This window comes from Triticum aestivum, chromosome 6B (assembly GCF_018294505.1).
Source record: "Triticum aestivum cultivar Chinese Spring chromosome 6B, IWGSC CS RefSeq v2.1, whole genome shotgun sequence".
Taxonomy (NCBI): domain Eukaryota; kingdom Viridiplantae; phylum Streptophyta; class Magnoliopsida; order Poales; family Poaceae; genus Triticum; species Triticum aestivum.
The window spans coordinates 349,866,645-349,883,095 of record NC_057810.1 but is presented as its reverse complement, the minus strand read 5'-3'; the positions used below and the strand labels follow the sequence as shown (position 1 = coordinate 349,883,095).

General features: G+C 42.8%; 1 protein-coding gene across 3 annotated transcripts in view; it reads left to right on the top strand.

The window, feature by feature from the left end:
• The first annotated feature begins 306 nt into the window (after window positions 1–306).
• Window positions 307–16,451, top strand: part of LOC123137134 (uncharacterized) — a 62,697-nt gene continuing 46,552 nt past the window's right edge. For 2 of the 3 annotated variants that reach the window (XM_044556740.1, XM_044556742.1), the window contains exons 1-14: window positions 307–605; window positions 1,688–1,769; window positions 4,624–4,727; window positions 6,114–6,209; window positions 6,311–6,358; window positions 7,363–7,416; window positions 8,816–9,127; window positions 9,932–10,033; window positions 10,113–10,301; window positions 10,387–10,544; window positions 11,002–11,160; window positions 11,254–11,346; window positions 12,548–12,896; window positions 13,434–13,547. In XM_044556740.1, coding sequence (XP_044412675.1) covers window positions 591–605; window positions 1,688–1,769; window positions 4,624–4,727; window positions 6,114–6,209; window positions 6,311–6,358; window positions 7,363–7,416; window positions 8,816–9,127; window positions 9,932–10,033; window positions 10,113–10,301; window positions 10,387–10,544; window positions 11,002–11,160; window positions 11,254–11,346; window positions 12,548–12,896; window positions 13,434–13,547 — 1,875 coding nt within the window. In that variant the 5' untranslated portion in view covers window positions 307–590. The remainder of the gene's footprint in view (window positions 606–1,687; window positions 1,770–4,623; window positions 4,728–6,113; window positions 6,210–6,310; window positions 6,359–7,362; window positions 7,417–8,815; window positions 9,128–9,931; window positions 10,034–10,112; window positions 10,302–10,386; window positions 10,545–11,001; window positions 11,161–11,253; window positions 11,347–12,547; window positions 12,897–13,433; window positions 13,548–16,451) is intronic. The other variant, XM_044556741.1, reaches the window with a different exon arrangement.

The following is a 16,451-nucleotide window of genomic DNA, read 5'->3' as shown; positions in this document are numbered from 1 at the left end:
GTCCGGCGAGCGGCTCCGACGAGCGCGCCGACGAGCAGCTCCAGCGAGCGGCTCTGACGAGCGCGCCGACGAGCGGCTCCGGCGAGCAAGCTACCGACGACAACGAGCCTGTACGTGAGGATGGAGGAGGCTTTGACCCACGCGCAAGGGAGTAGATGCAATTTGAACGGTTATTATTAGGTGAATCGAACGACTGGGGCTGGACCGGCCGAAAGTTTCGGCCGGTGCGCCGGCGCCCAGTACTGGCCTTACAAAAATTACAAAACCCGTCTTCGACTTGAACCCAGCCAAAAAGAGCCCCACGCCCCCACCGGCCAGCGCCCCGTTCCGACCCCATCTCGTCCCCACTTCCACCCCCACCACTCCCACCATTTTCTCCGCCCCGCGTCACCTCCTCGCATCGTCGTCCTACTCGCCACGGCGCGCCTCCTCTGGCTTTCCCGGAACCCTAGCCCCTTCGGTCCCGTCCATGAGATTTTCCCCGCCGGGCGTGCGGAGGCAACGGGTTCGCGCGCGTGCTGTCGCCTTAGAGTGCTCCCACCCCACCTCCCGCTCCGGACCCGGTCGTCGGCCGCCCCTCGACTTCGGCGATGTTCGAGGGCCACGTATGATCTCGATCTCTCTCCCTGTCCCGCTTCCCTCGTTTCTCTTCCGTCTTCGATTAGGACGAGGTTACGCATGATCGAGCGGCAATTGGGTGCGTGCGTGCGTGTGTGTGATTCCCCCTGCAGCGGTGGTCATGTGCGATCGCGCTGCAGGTTTCGAGTGGTCGGACGCTGCGCAGTTGGTGCGGAACTATGGGGGATTTCGGGTTGGTCTTGATGGATTGCACGTTGTCCTTGGTGACCTGGACAGAGTTTGCGGTGACGGGGCAGGGGGCCATATTTTTCCAAAAAATAGTTCGTAACTTTTGTCTGCTTAAGTTCCATGGTGGAGATGCATTGCACTTATGTTGAACAAATCGATCGGATTGTCAGTTTGCCTGGCGCATTGTATCTCAAGTTATGGATGAAGAGTTTATAGTTATGGATTGATTGTACAACAGGGTGTTACATATGCTTAGCCTGTCTGTAATAAGTATAGTCACGAGTGTCACTTGAGCACCAGTACTTTTGTGGTCAAAGCTATGTTCTGGGCAATCATATTCTAAGTTTGCAACCATTCATTCTCCAAGGTTGCTCAGTGTCTCGACTTCTGCAACACTGATATATAGTAGTAAACTAATAAACATTAGCAGTGCCAGTAAGAAAGTTATGCGGTGCTACAATCAGTTCTTGTCATGATCATCAGTTCTGCGAACCAGGCTAAATGGTTACAGACAATGGATAATATCCCATAAGGGAGAGAAAAATATACCAGCAATTTTAACCTGTCACATTGACGAGTGTCAGGACGTCCTGCTGATTCTGGAAATAGTCCACAGCTATTTGAAGCCCACCTGGCATATGTCATAATTAATGAGATATATTGATGAATACAATCTTATTAAGTCCTTGCATAATTTTGTAACATTCCAAGTTTTTATCTGCCCTTTTGACGTATGACAAATATGCAAAGTAGCAGATTAGCACAACCATATCAATCCTGAATTTCTAAACCATTACTATTTTCTTATTCACTGAGTTTCATCCTTATAATAGTACTTAAAATTCCGAGGCATGAAGGAATTATATATTTTTAATTGCAGGTGCTGTTTTTGCTTCGCAAATATTTGGGTGAATATGTTGAAGGACTTTCTGTTGAAGCACTTAGAATAAGTGTGTGGAAAGGTATATTTTTCTGACCATCTTTTTTGTTGTCTTTTGATTATTTCTTGGAATCTTACGCATGATGTTATTTTTACCTTACTTACCGAATTCTCTGGTAGTGGCTTCGTATTCAGATCTAGATTGTTTGAGCTAGATCGGGGCTCGAATTCGCGCAGTTTGTTCGCCGAATTACGAACTCAAACAAACCTGATCAGAGCACAGCCACTGGCCAGTCTACACACAAATTGGGAGAGAAGTGACGTCTAACAGAGTTCTACGGTTGTTCCTATGATGAGGGCCTATCGTGAGGGAAAGCTAACAGTAGCTTGACACTGGCGTCCAACGCCTGCCATGTGACGATGGGAACCTTACAGGGTCAGCTGGTGCGACCTGGCTGCATGCTTGGAGGACAGCCTCCTCCCCTCTGTGTGCCCGTGGGCTATCTTACACCAGGTGCACAGGTGGATACGTGTTCGGAGAGCTCTGTCATGGTGGATCTGGGGAGATTTGGAGCAATACGAGTAGCTCTTTGAGGAATATGAGAGAAAGATGAGCAGCTCATGGAAAAGATGGCCTCCTGGAAAGCTGTGAGCAATGGGTTTTGGAGGCAGCATTAAGCCTTCCTGGACGTGTGAGCCACACATTTGGACTTTTGAGCATCAGTTTGGAATTTGTGATGTTTCAGTGGCTATTTTCTTCCTAATCCTTTTGGAATTTGTTCCTGTAATCAATCTGCAGAACATGATGGGTCATGTGCTTTGCATTTTACCTGTCCAGTCCATAAAAAGTAAACCTTCTTTGCATTGGGGCAATTAGCAGCAGAAAAAAGGGCAGCCCGGTGCATGTAACTCCCGCTTCGCAGGGTCTGAGGAAGGGTCCGACCACTTTGGGTCTTCTGTATGCAGCCTTCCTGGACTCGAACCCGTGACCTCATGGTCACAAGGCAACAGCTTGACCACTGCGCCAAGGGTCCCCTTTGACAATTAGCAACAGAAATGATGGAAAATTTAATCAACTAAATACACAAACATAGATTTACAAATTGGGAACTCTGATTGCTACTCGGAGTTTGCGAATCAGATTCATTGACATGAATCAGTCATCAGATTAACGAACCAGAGATGTATACCCCCCATCAAACTTTATTCACAAGAAGTGGTGAATCGCGAACCGAATGGACAGCAGACCTTGCAACTATGATTCTTACATTGTACTTATAACCGTTGCAGTTGTGCTAATGCTTAAAGAACACCTATTCTTGTAATGCCAGTTGTATATGATATCCTAGCACATGATCCTAAGGAGTAGTTTGTTATTGCAGCGCTGGGGCTCAGTAATCATAGAGAAAGCCGACTTCTTGTAAAGTATATCTCTTACATCTCCAAGGGGAAAGCTGACAATCATTTAGCATGAAAAATACTAAAATAGCATGGTGCAAGTGTTTTTGGGAAGCCATTGCAATGCCAAAATTACAGCCTAAGTCTAATTGAACAAAACAGTTGATAAAGTCAAGAGACTGATGCTTCCCTACGCTGTTCAAAGAACACCCCACAAACACAACTTTCTGTGAACTAGGTATTTGCCAGTGCATTGCTACGGGGTATAAATATTCTAGTACATTAGCCTATAATTCTGTATTATATGATTGTGTAAATAAATATTTATCAAATTCTGTCATGATTTTTTTAATCACTTATTGTCTTGCCAAAGAAAATATAGTTTATTTGGTAAGTCAATAAAAGATGAGACAATTAAGGCGGTTTTCAAGGCATGATCATCAGAAAAGATATGGAATGTTGGACGAAGCACTCCGCCTGGCATGAAAAGGAACACTATTCTTTTTTTAATTTATATAATAGGACAATGCCCGGGTGTTCCAAAGGGATATAAATATTCTAGTACGTTAGCTTGTGATTTACCCGCCCATATTAATGTGATTGTGTAAATAACTGTTTATCAAATCCTACCCGTGATTTACCTGATGTTCTGGTGAGAAGTTTGGTAACTAAATTAAAGTGGAATTGGTTCAGAAGGTAAGTACATTAAGGTGATTGATTGTCATATGGGCAAGGTTGGACGAAGAAGTGGTGGGAATAAAGGTGCGGGAACCTTACATTCTTTTTAAGTAGTAGAGAAATAATAGGACAATGCCCGTGCGTTGCAACGGGATATACATATTCTAGTACCTTAACTTGCGATTTACCTGCCCATATTAATGTGATTGTGTAAATAAATGTTTATCAAATCCTGTTCGTGATTTACCTTATGTGTTGATGAGAAGTTTGATAAGTAAATTAAAGTGGAATTGGTTCAGAAGGTAAGTAAATTAAGGTGATTGATTATTATATGGGGAAGGTTGGACGAGGAGGTGGTGGGAAGAAAGGTGAAATGGGAACCTTACATTCTTTTTAAGAAGTAGAGATATGCCTTCCAAAGCTTTGCTTTTGGCATCTTGATGTAAACAGTCGCTGAGGCAGCGTGACCAACCATTGGTAGCTGGTAGGTGTTGCAAAGCAGAACCCGTGTGAGCCCTTTGCCTTTCAGTCTAGTGTAGCTGGCCTTTGAGAGGTGTTGCATGCAGTCTATGCTGACACAGTGTGATCAAGCTTCAACAGTTTGGCACATCAGAATCTGTAGGGGTGCAATCACCATTTAATGACAATATTTGTGGTGTACATGATCCACGGTGCATCGTATCCTGCTTTAAGAAATGCACAGTTGCTTGTAGCTTTCTACTATGGACACATGACATATAAGTTATCTTGTAGTTCATTATGCTATCATTTGTGTTGGAAATTTTAGCACATAACTGTGCCGTTGCACTACTGCTCTATGCATTGCTGTATTTACTCTGCTTGGATTTCTCTTTGAATAGGCGATGTCGTCCTTAAAGACTTGAAACTGAAGGCTGAAGCACTCAATTCTCTTCAGCTTCCAGTAACAGTGAAAGCTGGGTTTGTTGGCACCATAACATTGAAGGTATGTCTCTTGTTCCTTTTTGTTTATGGAACTTGATTATTTTTGGGTAGAACGTTGTAGCACATTCGTACATTACATTACACATTTAATGTTTTCTTAAGCTATTGTGTCACAGTATTGTTACTCGGGCGTATCAATATTTTAGCACCTTATATATATTGGATAACTTGGGTCTTCAACAAAACCGTTTTTACTCCCCGCAAAAAACATGTTTATGAAATGTAAAATTATCTTCTGTGTCTGTCTAAGGTCAGAATGTATTATAGCAATCTCCCTGCTCATTCTCTCATATGCATCACACCTAGCTAGTTGCTTAGTGTTTGACTAGTTCTACAGTCAGCAACCTTTTGTACTCCGTCCAGGTGCATAGGGCGCTTAAGGAAGGGCAGCGCAATCTAGGTGCGTGTAGATTGGACGCCGTTAAATTCTCAAACCATGAAGAAAGCCAATCATCACGCGATTCTCTCCCTATAGTTAATCTCATATTAATTGCTGTGATGGTTGGACACCTATGTACTGGCTCACCACCCGTTTCTCCCTATTCTTCCAATCCTCTATGCATGCATGCAACAAGAATTAAATGCTAGAGGCAGATGATTGTCTTGTACGTGGAAAGGGGGGAGAGGGAAACTGAAAATGCTTCGTGTGGTGAGGAATGCATGTGAGCAATTAGTGCTAACAAACAAAAGGCGGCTAATATATCTGGAATATTTGATTTTCGTAGGGCACCCTATGCACCTGGGCGGAGGTAGTGCATAGTTGAAATGTGTCCAAGAACTTGATGAAGTATATGTGGATTGCTCAACCTTCTCCATTAGTTTAGACTTTTGGTTCTACTGCTGGTGCATGAAACTAAATATGTATCATAGCCAAGAGGTCTTGGGTTCAAGTCTCGGCTTTCGCAAATAATATAAAGAAATTGCTTGCCCTCTTTTTGTCCATGTTTAGGCCTTATCTAGCCACATGTGAGATGGAGTGTTGAATTATATGCAGATTGTCCAACCTTCTCCATTAGTTGGACTTTTGGTTCTACTTGCTGGTGCATGAATCTTAACAAAATAAGCACTCCCTCTGTTCTGTTTTTGTTATCTCCATTTGTATACCTGATTTGTACTACCGTAGTTCTTCCTCCGCGACAAGAAAAACGGGACAGAGGGAGTATATTTCTTTGGCATCAAGGTGCAGTGCCTGAGCGGTTGCTACAGGCTTTCAACTTATCAGTTGTGCAAACCGCTGTGCTAGGGTGTTTGTGTTGCATGTGTTGTGTGTATCGTCTGATCTTCAATCATAGCTCTTGTCGCCCAACTATGGAGCATCTTCTTCCGGGCCTGCCTTTGCTTTATCTCATATGTCTCAGTTGTTCATGCAAAATGTGATTTCTGATAGGTTCCATGGAAAAGCTTGGGTAAAGAACCAGTTATTGTTCTTATTGATCGTCTATTCATTCTTGCTCATCCTGCTCCTGATGGGCAAACTCTGAAGGTATTTTAAATTATATTGGCTGCAACCTTTTTATGCATGTCATTTTCTCATTGTTCCTTTATCTGAGTATATATTTGTGGTGGTTCTCTTTCTTTCATTAGGAAGAAGACAGAGAAAAGCTTTTTGAAGCCAAGCTTCAGCAGATTGAGGTTTGTTTCATTTTTCAACTTGCTAGTTCTCTTCTCCCGACACTCAAGACAATGATCTGTCAATTATACACCTGTACTCATATAAAGTTAACAAGGCAGTTCAAGACATGCTCCAGTTTCTCTTAGTTAAGATTTGAATTTTATGCCTAAGTAATAATGTGTGCTACCAGGCCTCTCATCTGATTTAGGTTGCCTATCTGTAGGATTTGGTCATGGTGATACGCTCCTAATTTCTAATTTATGTCTTTATTAAGTTGTAGGGTATGTCTTTGCCATCTTCAGTTCCATGTGTATGTTACTTTCGATTTTATTCCATTCAATAAGACCATAATGCTCCCGAGGAAAAAAATGCCATAACGAGCACCCGTCCGAAGTTGTAGAAAGGAGAACCAGAATTAGCTGTGAAGTACATATTGTTGAGACCAGAATTATAGGGTCAATATTTGGAGATCATAGTTTTAGACAAACAAGAACATGGTAAATGCAATCTCATGTAATCAACATGGATGGAGGAAACAAATTGCACGAATAGTGTATCTTTGTGGTTGTGGATGTTGCAATACTTGCTTTTAGTTGTGTTTTGTTTTTGGGAGTTGTGCTATATGTTTGTCGGATCACCTTTTTTTGAGCATGGATGCACCCAAGTAGCTAGGGAAACTTGGTCCCCCCGCCAATCCCCTTAAAAGCACACCATAATCCTTTAAGTTGTGGCCTATTGAAACTAATCCCAGGTTATGGTGAATCGAGGTCCGCGAACCATGAGCCAACTATGGTACTAGTTACCCAGTGATGAGATAATGGGAACTGTTCCGGATAGAAAAAATTGGTTTTGAAGCAACATACATTGTGTGAACTTATCGATGTTTTTTTTTTCATTTTCTCTGCTGGTTTCTTGCATTCACGCATTTTTTGGACAATTTTTTTGCTGGTTTCTTGCATTCCTAAAGATTATAGCATAATAAGCTTCATGCGAGCAATTCAAATTCTAATGGATTTATCTGCAGGCTGCAGAGACAACAACTCTTGAAGCGACAAGTAGGAGCTCAAAAGGAGGACCTGTAAGATCTCTTGTGCTGTTAACATGTCTGTTACTTTTATGTTACACAAGAGATATTCTCTAATAGCGAACGGTTACATCAATTTGCAATAAATCATATTAGTGTAACATCTTGAAGCATATTGTCACCCCAGTTTTAGATGTCGAGGATGGATGTTTTTTTTTCCTTCTCAAAGTTGGAAGTTGCATCAGAGTGTATGATCGGCATGACAACTTTATATAATAGTTCTGGAGGTGTTGCATCGGTCGGAGCATCTTATCTCAATGGACTATGTGCTAAGTCTGTCAATGACTTGCTCGCGGGTGACTGCACGACCACCTAATAACATTTAGATCATGAAAGGACGCCATTTTAGAGAATAGAAGTGTTGCTGTCGGATATCGGGTTCTGGCAAAACCCTTAAGGTTCGAACTCTGGGGTGCGCACGAAGATCTTCTCCCTACTGATCCACGCCCCAAAGCCTCGTCGCGAATCTAAGCTACACGATGAACAACACAAGGGACACAAGGTTTATACTGGTTCGGGCCACCGTTGTGGTGTAATACCCTAATCCAGTGTGTGGTGTGGTGGATTGCCTCTGGGGCTGATGATGAATAGTATAGAGGAAGAACAACCTCGCAAGAGGTGTTCTTGAGCTGGTGTGGTGCTCTACTTGGGATGGATGCGATCGACTCTGTTGGCTCTAGGTGAGATCTCCCTCCCTTCTACGGTGGTGGCTATCTCTATTTATAGGGGCCCTGGTCCTCTTCCTAAATATTGAGCGGGAAGGGAGCCAACAACGGCCATTTTGAAGGGGGGCAGCTAGTACAAGCTATCCTGACTAAAGTTGGTCTTCGACTGCCAAAGGCACCGGCGATGACGCCGTCTTGGGCTCCACGGTGACCTTCGTCGTGCTGTCTTGCTGGTCTTGGTCTTGTTGCACTGATATGGTAACCCTTGCTTGATGCCTCGGTACTCCGCGCCTGCGCTTGCCCCTTTTGCACCAAAGAGGAAATGAGAACACTGCGCGGGCTGGCGCCCGCCTGGTCTCGATCGTCATGGCTTGCGTCATGAGCACCTCGCAAGGTACTCCTTGTCTTGATCTCTCCGCCTCCTCGCGAGCCCGCCCCTGAGGAAGCCTTGCGTCGTCCGCCCCGCGAGGCTTGGCCCCTCGCGAGGGTCTTGAACTTGGGTTGATGAAGACGGGCCGTACTGGGCCTCTGCTTGAGCCACGCCGCAGGCCGCAGGCAGGCAAGTCTGGGGACCCCGTTCCCAGAACGCCGACAGTTGCCGATTTGTTTGTTACATTTTTCTCTTGAACATGAAGTGCGATTACTGACATTTATCTGTCCTATTGTTTTGTACAAATTCCATATATCTTTGTTGCTTGGTTTTTGATAGTTGTCCTTGCACGCTGCAGATACCAGGTGGAAATTCATGGCTATACAATTTAATATCTACAATAATTGGAAATCTTAAAGTCACCATCAGCAACGTACACATCAGATATGAAGATTCTGTCAGGTTTGCTAAATCAGTGACAATTGTTTTAGTTTTTGTTGTTCTGGATGTATTCTTTTTTTTTATTAATAGTTTATGTGTTTCTTCCTTCAGCAATGCTGGGCATCCATTTGCTTCTGGTTTCACTTTATCGAAACTTGCAGCTGTTACAGTTGATGAGGATGGTAATGAGACGTTTGATGCAGGTGTAGCATTAGATAAGCTGCGAAAGGTTAGAACAAATTTACATCGGAGAGTTTATCTTCCTTAACTCTTGGAATCTCGTTATACACTGTGTTGCAAGGTCTACAGTATGGTGAATGTTGAGACTAGATCTGGTTTGTCTGTCACAAGCTTTAATTCATTATCATTGTTATGGTGCTCGTGCACAATTTTTTGTTGTTTCGAGTGTGTCATCACTGTGGTACTTCTACAGCTAACAGGTGGCTGTCATTTCTGTGCGCTTATTTTGACATACTTTTTCACACAACTAGATGATACCCTGCGTGTTCCTGCAGAAACGTGTTAATAGAAATGTATAAATTGGTGTGATAAAAACAATTAAAACTACTGCAAAAAGCAAACGTAGGAGTGTTCTCAATTTATATTTAAATAAAACAGTAAAACATATGAAGTATGTAACGAAATGGTGTTTAACAAGAGATACTTCTGGACTGAAGGTATGCTCCAAGCGTCCAACACATACACCGTCCATGATAACACAAAAAAATAACTTGTGACTAACATGCATGACTTGCTGATGTGGCATGGTTGCATGGATAGATTAATGCAAAAGATGTAACTTATCACTGACATGCAAGACTTGCTGTGTGGCATAGCTGCATGCTAGGAAATATAGGTAGTAGGTTGCAACTATTTAGGAATGATTTAATCAGTTGATTTATATAAGATAATGTGACATCCTACAAAGTTATTACCTATTTGGTTGGTTGCTTCTATTTTATTATTGTCTTAGTAGTTCAGAAAATTATATTCTTGTGACATTAATTTTCACTCTGTTTGGTCCATCTTTTAGTCGGTCGAACTGCATATGTTAGCCATCTACCACGATTCTGACAGCAATCCTTGGAAGCTCCCCAAGAAATGGGAGGATCTTAATCCTGGTGAATGGAGCGAGGTTGTTCCTTTTTTATATTAGAGCACAACCTTTCCTCGGTTCCTATTTGTTTCTTCTTTTCCCTAATGATCCTTCACAGGTATTTCAAGATGGCATCGATGATCGTCCTGGCAATTCTATTTGGGCGATGAATCGGAGATATTTGGTTTCCCCTATAAATGGAACCCTTAAATATAATCGACTTGGACAGCAGGAAAGAGGGGACCTGAACAATCCTCTAGAGAAAGCATCACTTGTCCTAAGTGATGTTTCTCTAACAGTTACTGAGGTAACCCTTCATTTATGCTTCGTTGATATGTTTCAACTATGGTGTTGGCAAGTTACTTATCACTTGTAATCTATTACTGTACCAGGCCCAGTATTATGATTGCATTAAACTGTTGGAAACATTTTCAAGATTCAGGACACGTGTTGATGTTTCTCACTTACGGCCTATTGTGCCTGTTAAAGAGGATTGTCGTGCTTGGTGGCGTTATGCTGTGCTGGCTGGTCTGCGACAAAAGAAATTATGGTATATGTTACTCTTATAAGTTCTACATACATTTTCCCTGATACCGTGAGATTTTGTATGTGCAAAGGAAGAAGTGAAAAAACAGAGCCTATATCTCTTATGCCACTAAACTCTGAGATATGGATTGGATTTTTCACAAATTGAGATGGATTTGCATTTTATTATTACAGAAGATCAATTCCTCTATTCTGCACAATGAAGTACTTAGCTGTGTGGACTGTATCAAATGAGATATACACAGATGACTCAACACAATACATAGATCACTTCCTTTATGCAATACGCGTATTCTGTGATAAATGCATATGTTTTGGTCATGGACATCAAGGCAATACATCTATTTCCTCTGATAAATGCACAATAATTCGGATGTTAATATGTTTTGAATGCAATTTTTGTTTAAGCTTTTTATAAAGTTGAATTGTCATTCTGAAGTTTATTTCTCTTCTGTTCCCAGCTATTGGTTCTCATGGGAGAGAACTAGATATCTGTGCCAGCTTCGTCGTCGTTATGTTCAACTTTATGCAACCCTACTGCAGCAAGCACCTAGTGTTGATATTTACGAAATTCGGCAGATTGAGAAAATTCTAGACTCAAAAGTTATTATACTTTGGAGGTGTGCTAGTGCAGTATCTACAGAGGTTCTATGTTAGTTTGTCCTTAGTTTGAATTGATGTTCACTTGGTTATAATATTATTTGTATTTTCAGGTTGCTGGGTCATGCTAAAGTTGAAACCGTGAAATCTAAGGAAACATTGCATAAGAAGGGCTCCTCAAAGAGAAGATGGTGGCCTTTTGGATGGTCCGTAAAACAAATTGACACTAGTTAATCAAATCCATTAATTAATTATTCGTTGCTTCTGATTTTGAGATGCTAGGTAGCAAGGTTTTTAAGGTGGTAAGCCGTCTAAAGTGGTCAACCCCCAGTGCGCTTAAGCGCTTGAGGCAGAAAAAGTGCCAGGGGTGTGCCTTACCACTTAAGCATGGCTTTATGAACACCTTAAAAACCACGCTAGCTAGTAGTCACTACCAAGTATAACAAACACATCTTTTTTATGGCATCTCGTATTTTTTCTTCTGTAATGGTTTGCAGGTCTTCTGCATCATCTCTCCTACCGTCACTCCCCTTTCTTTTAATATAAAAAGTGTTTGTTTTTCTTATCTTAAGGGTGAAAATAATGGTCTTCTCCTATTGGTCTAGGGTTTGGGCGTGTCCTTGAGTCCTTTACTATTAAATAATACTCCCTCCGTTCCTAAATACAAGCCTTTTTAGAGATTTCAATATGGACTACGTACAGAGCAAAATGAGTGAATCTACACTCTAAAATACTCCCTCCGTCCGGAAATACTTGTCGGAGGAATGGATGTATCTAGACGTATTTTAGTTCTAGATACATCCATTTTTATGCATTTTTCCGACAAGTATTTCCGGACGGAGGGAGTATGTCTATATACATCCGTAAGTAGTCCGTATTGAAATCTCTAAAAAGGCTTATATTTAGAAACGGAGGGAGTATTACTTACCCCTAAGGGCTGTTTACAACAAGGCAGAGGAGACGCTGTGCCGTTGCTGCTATTTTTTATATCCTTTCATCGCATTCACATTTTTCCGAGAAAACGCAAAAGCATTGCGTCTTGTTTAATTGTGTTGGTAGGAATAAAGTTAATCATACACCCAAGCATATCTTGTTCCTCAACAGTGTTCATCTGACAATCTTGCTCTTTCAACTCTGTGAACAGAAGAATATCCATATATATAAACTAGTTTTAAACTCGTTGGAGCTTGTGTTATTGGCTGGCATTCCTTCCTTTAGTTTGTGCTTGGTATCAAGGCCTAGTTGCAACCTACTTTTGTTGAAAGATGAAATCAAAACAGCTGGATGATATAGAGGATCAATATCCCTATTGTTAGCATGAGTTAATTCAGATCTGTACTATTGAATGCAAAAAATAATAATCAATATTGTCCTCACATCTCAAGTATGCCTTTTTTCTTGTTCTAGGAACTCGGCTGGGTTGCCTTCTGAAGAAGGTGGCGGATTAGAACCACAGTTGGATGAGGAGCAGCTAACTAAAGAAGAGTGGCAGGCTATAAATAAATTGCTAAGTTACCAACCGGATGATGAACTATCATTTCCTGTTGAAAAGGTCTCACCAAACACAATCCGCTTCTTGGTGGACGTGTCTATTGGCCAAGCTGCTGCGAGGATCATCAATATTGGTCACATAGAGGTTATGTGTGGTAGATTTGAGCAGCTTCAAGTGGTCACCAGTTTGTATCCGAAGAGTACTCGATGTGATGTAACTTTAAGATATTGTGGCCTGTCATCCCCTGAAGGTTCTCTTGCTGAGGTCAGTGCATATCAAACTCTAACTACCCTAGGCCTTGTAAGGAGGGGTATCTTGGCTGACAAGCCGACTCAAAGGAGATACAGTATGGACTCTCAAACTGATTCTAATACGGACTCTGCACGGTTGCACCTAATATGAATCCGAACCTAATGAGGTAGTTTAGTAATAAAGGAATCCTAGCCATTTTGGGCCGGATCAGGGAGTGGTGCTGCCAGGTGGGGGCCTGCAGACCATATGTGGTTCCCCATGTAACAGCCTGTTTATGTGCAAACTACAATTTGACACAATGCTCTATCTCATGTGAGGTGCTGGGCTGCTATCTGTCAGACAATTGCAAATTCTTGTCACATCACAGGCTTTTGTGGTTCTTAATTTTACTCATTTACTCATCAGCTTGTGCGTCATTGGCTTTCATTAATAACATATGCTTTTACTTTGCATGACATCACATAGTCCTTATTATGTTGGATGAACCTCTTTGTTCGAACATCTATGATATATGCCCTGCAGTGACACCTTGTTGGTTACTTTTTGCAGAGCGTTGTCTGTGAGGGGAAGACTAATGCTCTAGATGTCAGTTTTGTGCGCGCACCTATTGGCATGGATTTGGATTGGCAGTTTGTGGCAAAGATATCTCCATGCTATGTTACGGTACATATATGAACTTATGTTTTTGAATATTTCTGAAAGTAGACCCACCTCTTTATCATTCATCCTTGTGAAGTCATGGTAAGGTTTTGAGTAGGCTCTAGATCTCAACTTTGTGCAGGTGCACCTATTACCATGTGCTTCCTTTCAGGGGAGAGCATCCACATTGTATACATTTAGCTAGCCCAATATAAGGTACAAAAGTTCTTGGTAGGCACGAACCCTTGGACTGTCTTGACTCGAAAACTGAAACTCAGCGGTTGTAGCCAGCTTCAACCCAATAGAATGGCATTTTTCTGCAACAACAACAACAACAACAACAATAACAACAACAACAACAACAACAGCAACAACAACAAAGCCTTTAGTCCCAAACAAGTTGGGGTAGGCTAGAGGTGAAACCCATAAGATCTCGCGACCAACTCATGGCTCTGGCACATGGATAGCAAAGCTTCCACGCACCCCTGTCCATAGCTTGTTCTGTGGTGATACTCCAATCAGGTCTCTCTTAATGGACTCCTCCGGTCCTCCCATGTCAAATTCGGTCTACCCCGACCTCTCTTGACATTCTCCGCACGCTTTAGCCGTCCGCTATGCACTGGAGCTTCTGGAGGCCTGCGATGAATATGCCCAAACCATCTCAGACGATGTTGGACAAGCTTCTCTTCAATTGGTGCTACCCCAACTCTATCTCGTATATCATCATTCCGGACTCGATCCTTCCTCGTGTGGCCACACATCCATCGCAACTACGCATCTCCACCACACCTAACTGTTGAACATATCGCCTTTTAGTCGGCCAACACTCAGCGCCATACAACATTGCGGGTCGAACCGCAGTCCGGTAGAACTTGCCTTTTAGCTTTTGTGGCACTCTCTTGTCATAGAGAATGCCAGAAGCTTGGCACCACTTCATCCATCCGGCTTTGATTCAATGGTTCACATAACTTGAACCTCCTATTTACCCCTGTCCAATTATCGTCAACTAGCACCACATCATCCGGAAAGAGCATACACCATGGGATATCTCTTTGTATATCCCTTGTGACCTAATCCATCACCAAGGCAAAAAGATAAGGGCTCAAAGCTGACCCTTGATGCAGTCCTATCTTAATCGGGAAGTCATCAGTGTCAACATCACTTGTTTGAACACTTGTCACAACATTATCGTACATGTCCTTGATGAGGGTAATGTACTTTGCTGGGACTTTGTGTTTCTCCAAAGTCCACCACATGATATTCCGCAGTATCTTATCATAGGCCTTCTCCAAGTCAATGAACACCATATGCAAGTCCTTCTTTTGCTCCTGTATCTTTCCATAAGTTGTCGTCCTAAGAAGATGGCTTCCATGGTCGACCTCCCAGGCATGAAACCAAACTGATTTTTGGTCACGCTTGTCATTCTTCTTAAGCGGTGCTCAATGACTCTCTCCCATAGCTTCATTGTATGGCTCATCAGTTTATTCCACGGTAATTAGTACAACTCTGCACATCCCCCTTGTTCTTGAAGATTGGTACTAATATGCTTCGTCTCCATTCTTCTGGCATCTTGTTTGCCCGAAAAATGAGGTTGAAAAGCTTGGTTAGCCATACTATCGCTATGTCCCCGAGGCCTTTCCACACCTCAATGGGGATACAATCAGGGCCCATCGCCTTGCGTCCTTTCATCCTTTTTAAAGCCTCCTTGACCTCAGACTCCTGGATTCGCCGCACAAAACGCATGTTGATCTCATCAAAGGAGTCGTCCAGTTCAATGGTAGAACTCTCATTCTCCCCATTGAACAGCTTGTCGAAGTACTCCCGCCATCTATGCTTAATCTCCTCGTCCTTCACCAGGAGTTGGTCTTCTCCGTCCTTGATGCATTTGACTTGGCCAATATCCCTCGTCTTCCTCTCTCGGATCTTGGCCATCTTACAGATGTCCCTTTCGCCTTCCTTGTGCCTTGTTGAAAAGAGCTGAAATTTTATTTGAATGCTCACGGAATTATGTGTTATTTACTAGCTGTGTGTGGAAACCCTAGTTTCCGTCTCCTTGTGTTGTCCGATGGATGGAGAATGAAGACTGAGGAGTGAGGCTGGGGAGAGGAGAGATTTGTGGTTTGGGATTTATATATATCCAGTGTCAGTTTCCCTGTAATTATACTTCCAACAACAGGGGTGGTCTGCTGATAGGGGGTGCATATGGCAAAAACATAAGCTAAGGTCAAACAAATGCAACCCTAGGATGCCAAGACCCCCTTTTGGCCCAAGTGACCAGGCAGTGCCTGTCAGGCCATAAGCTGAATTTACCTGAAGAAGTTGACAGTACACCTGTTTCTGCGTTTCAGATCCAGTGCTGGTCGTTCATCTAGAATCCAACGGCTTTCCTGTCAATTTACCGGTTCCCAAGTGTGATTTGCTCTCAGCCCTTGATCTCGCATCGGACGCCTCTCGGAAGTTGCTGCCTCGCTGTTCAACGTCCGGCAACCACTCTTCCTTTTCTGTTTTGCTTTTCACATGCTCCTTTGCTGTAATGGCTATAAAGCCCCTTTCCTCTTTCATTTGGGCTCATGTTTTGTTAATTGGGTTGTAACCCTAGCCGCCGTGGCGTGCTACAGCACTACTCATCTCGAAACTCTAGCAAGTTTGTTTCGATTTACTCTTAAACTCTGCAATTCTTGCGTTTAGTTCAGTAGACCGACTTGGTTCCTGACAGTGCCCGCCATAGATTGTTGTTGTGCGTTACAAGAAATATGCTTTGCCGCATTTGCCGATGCCCTGATGAGTCAAAGAGGGATCTCAAGTGGTAACATGCGGTAGAATGGCAGCACCGAAATGATTGTACGTAGGTATTTCAGGACATAATAGGTGGCTTAGGACTAATAGGCGCTTGGACTGTGGACAGACTTGCTCGTAGGGGTTTATCTC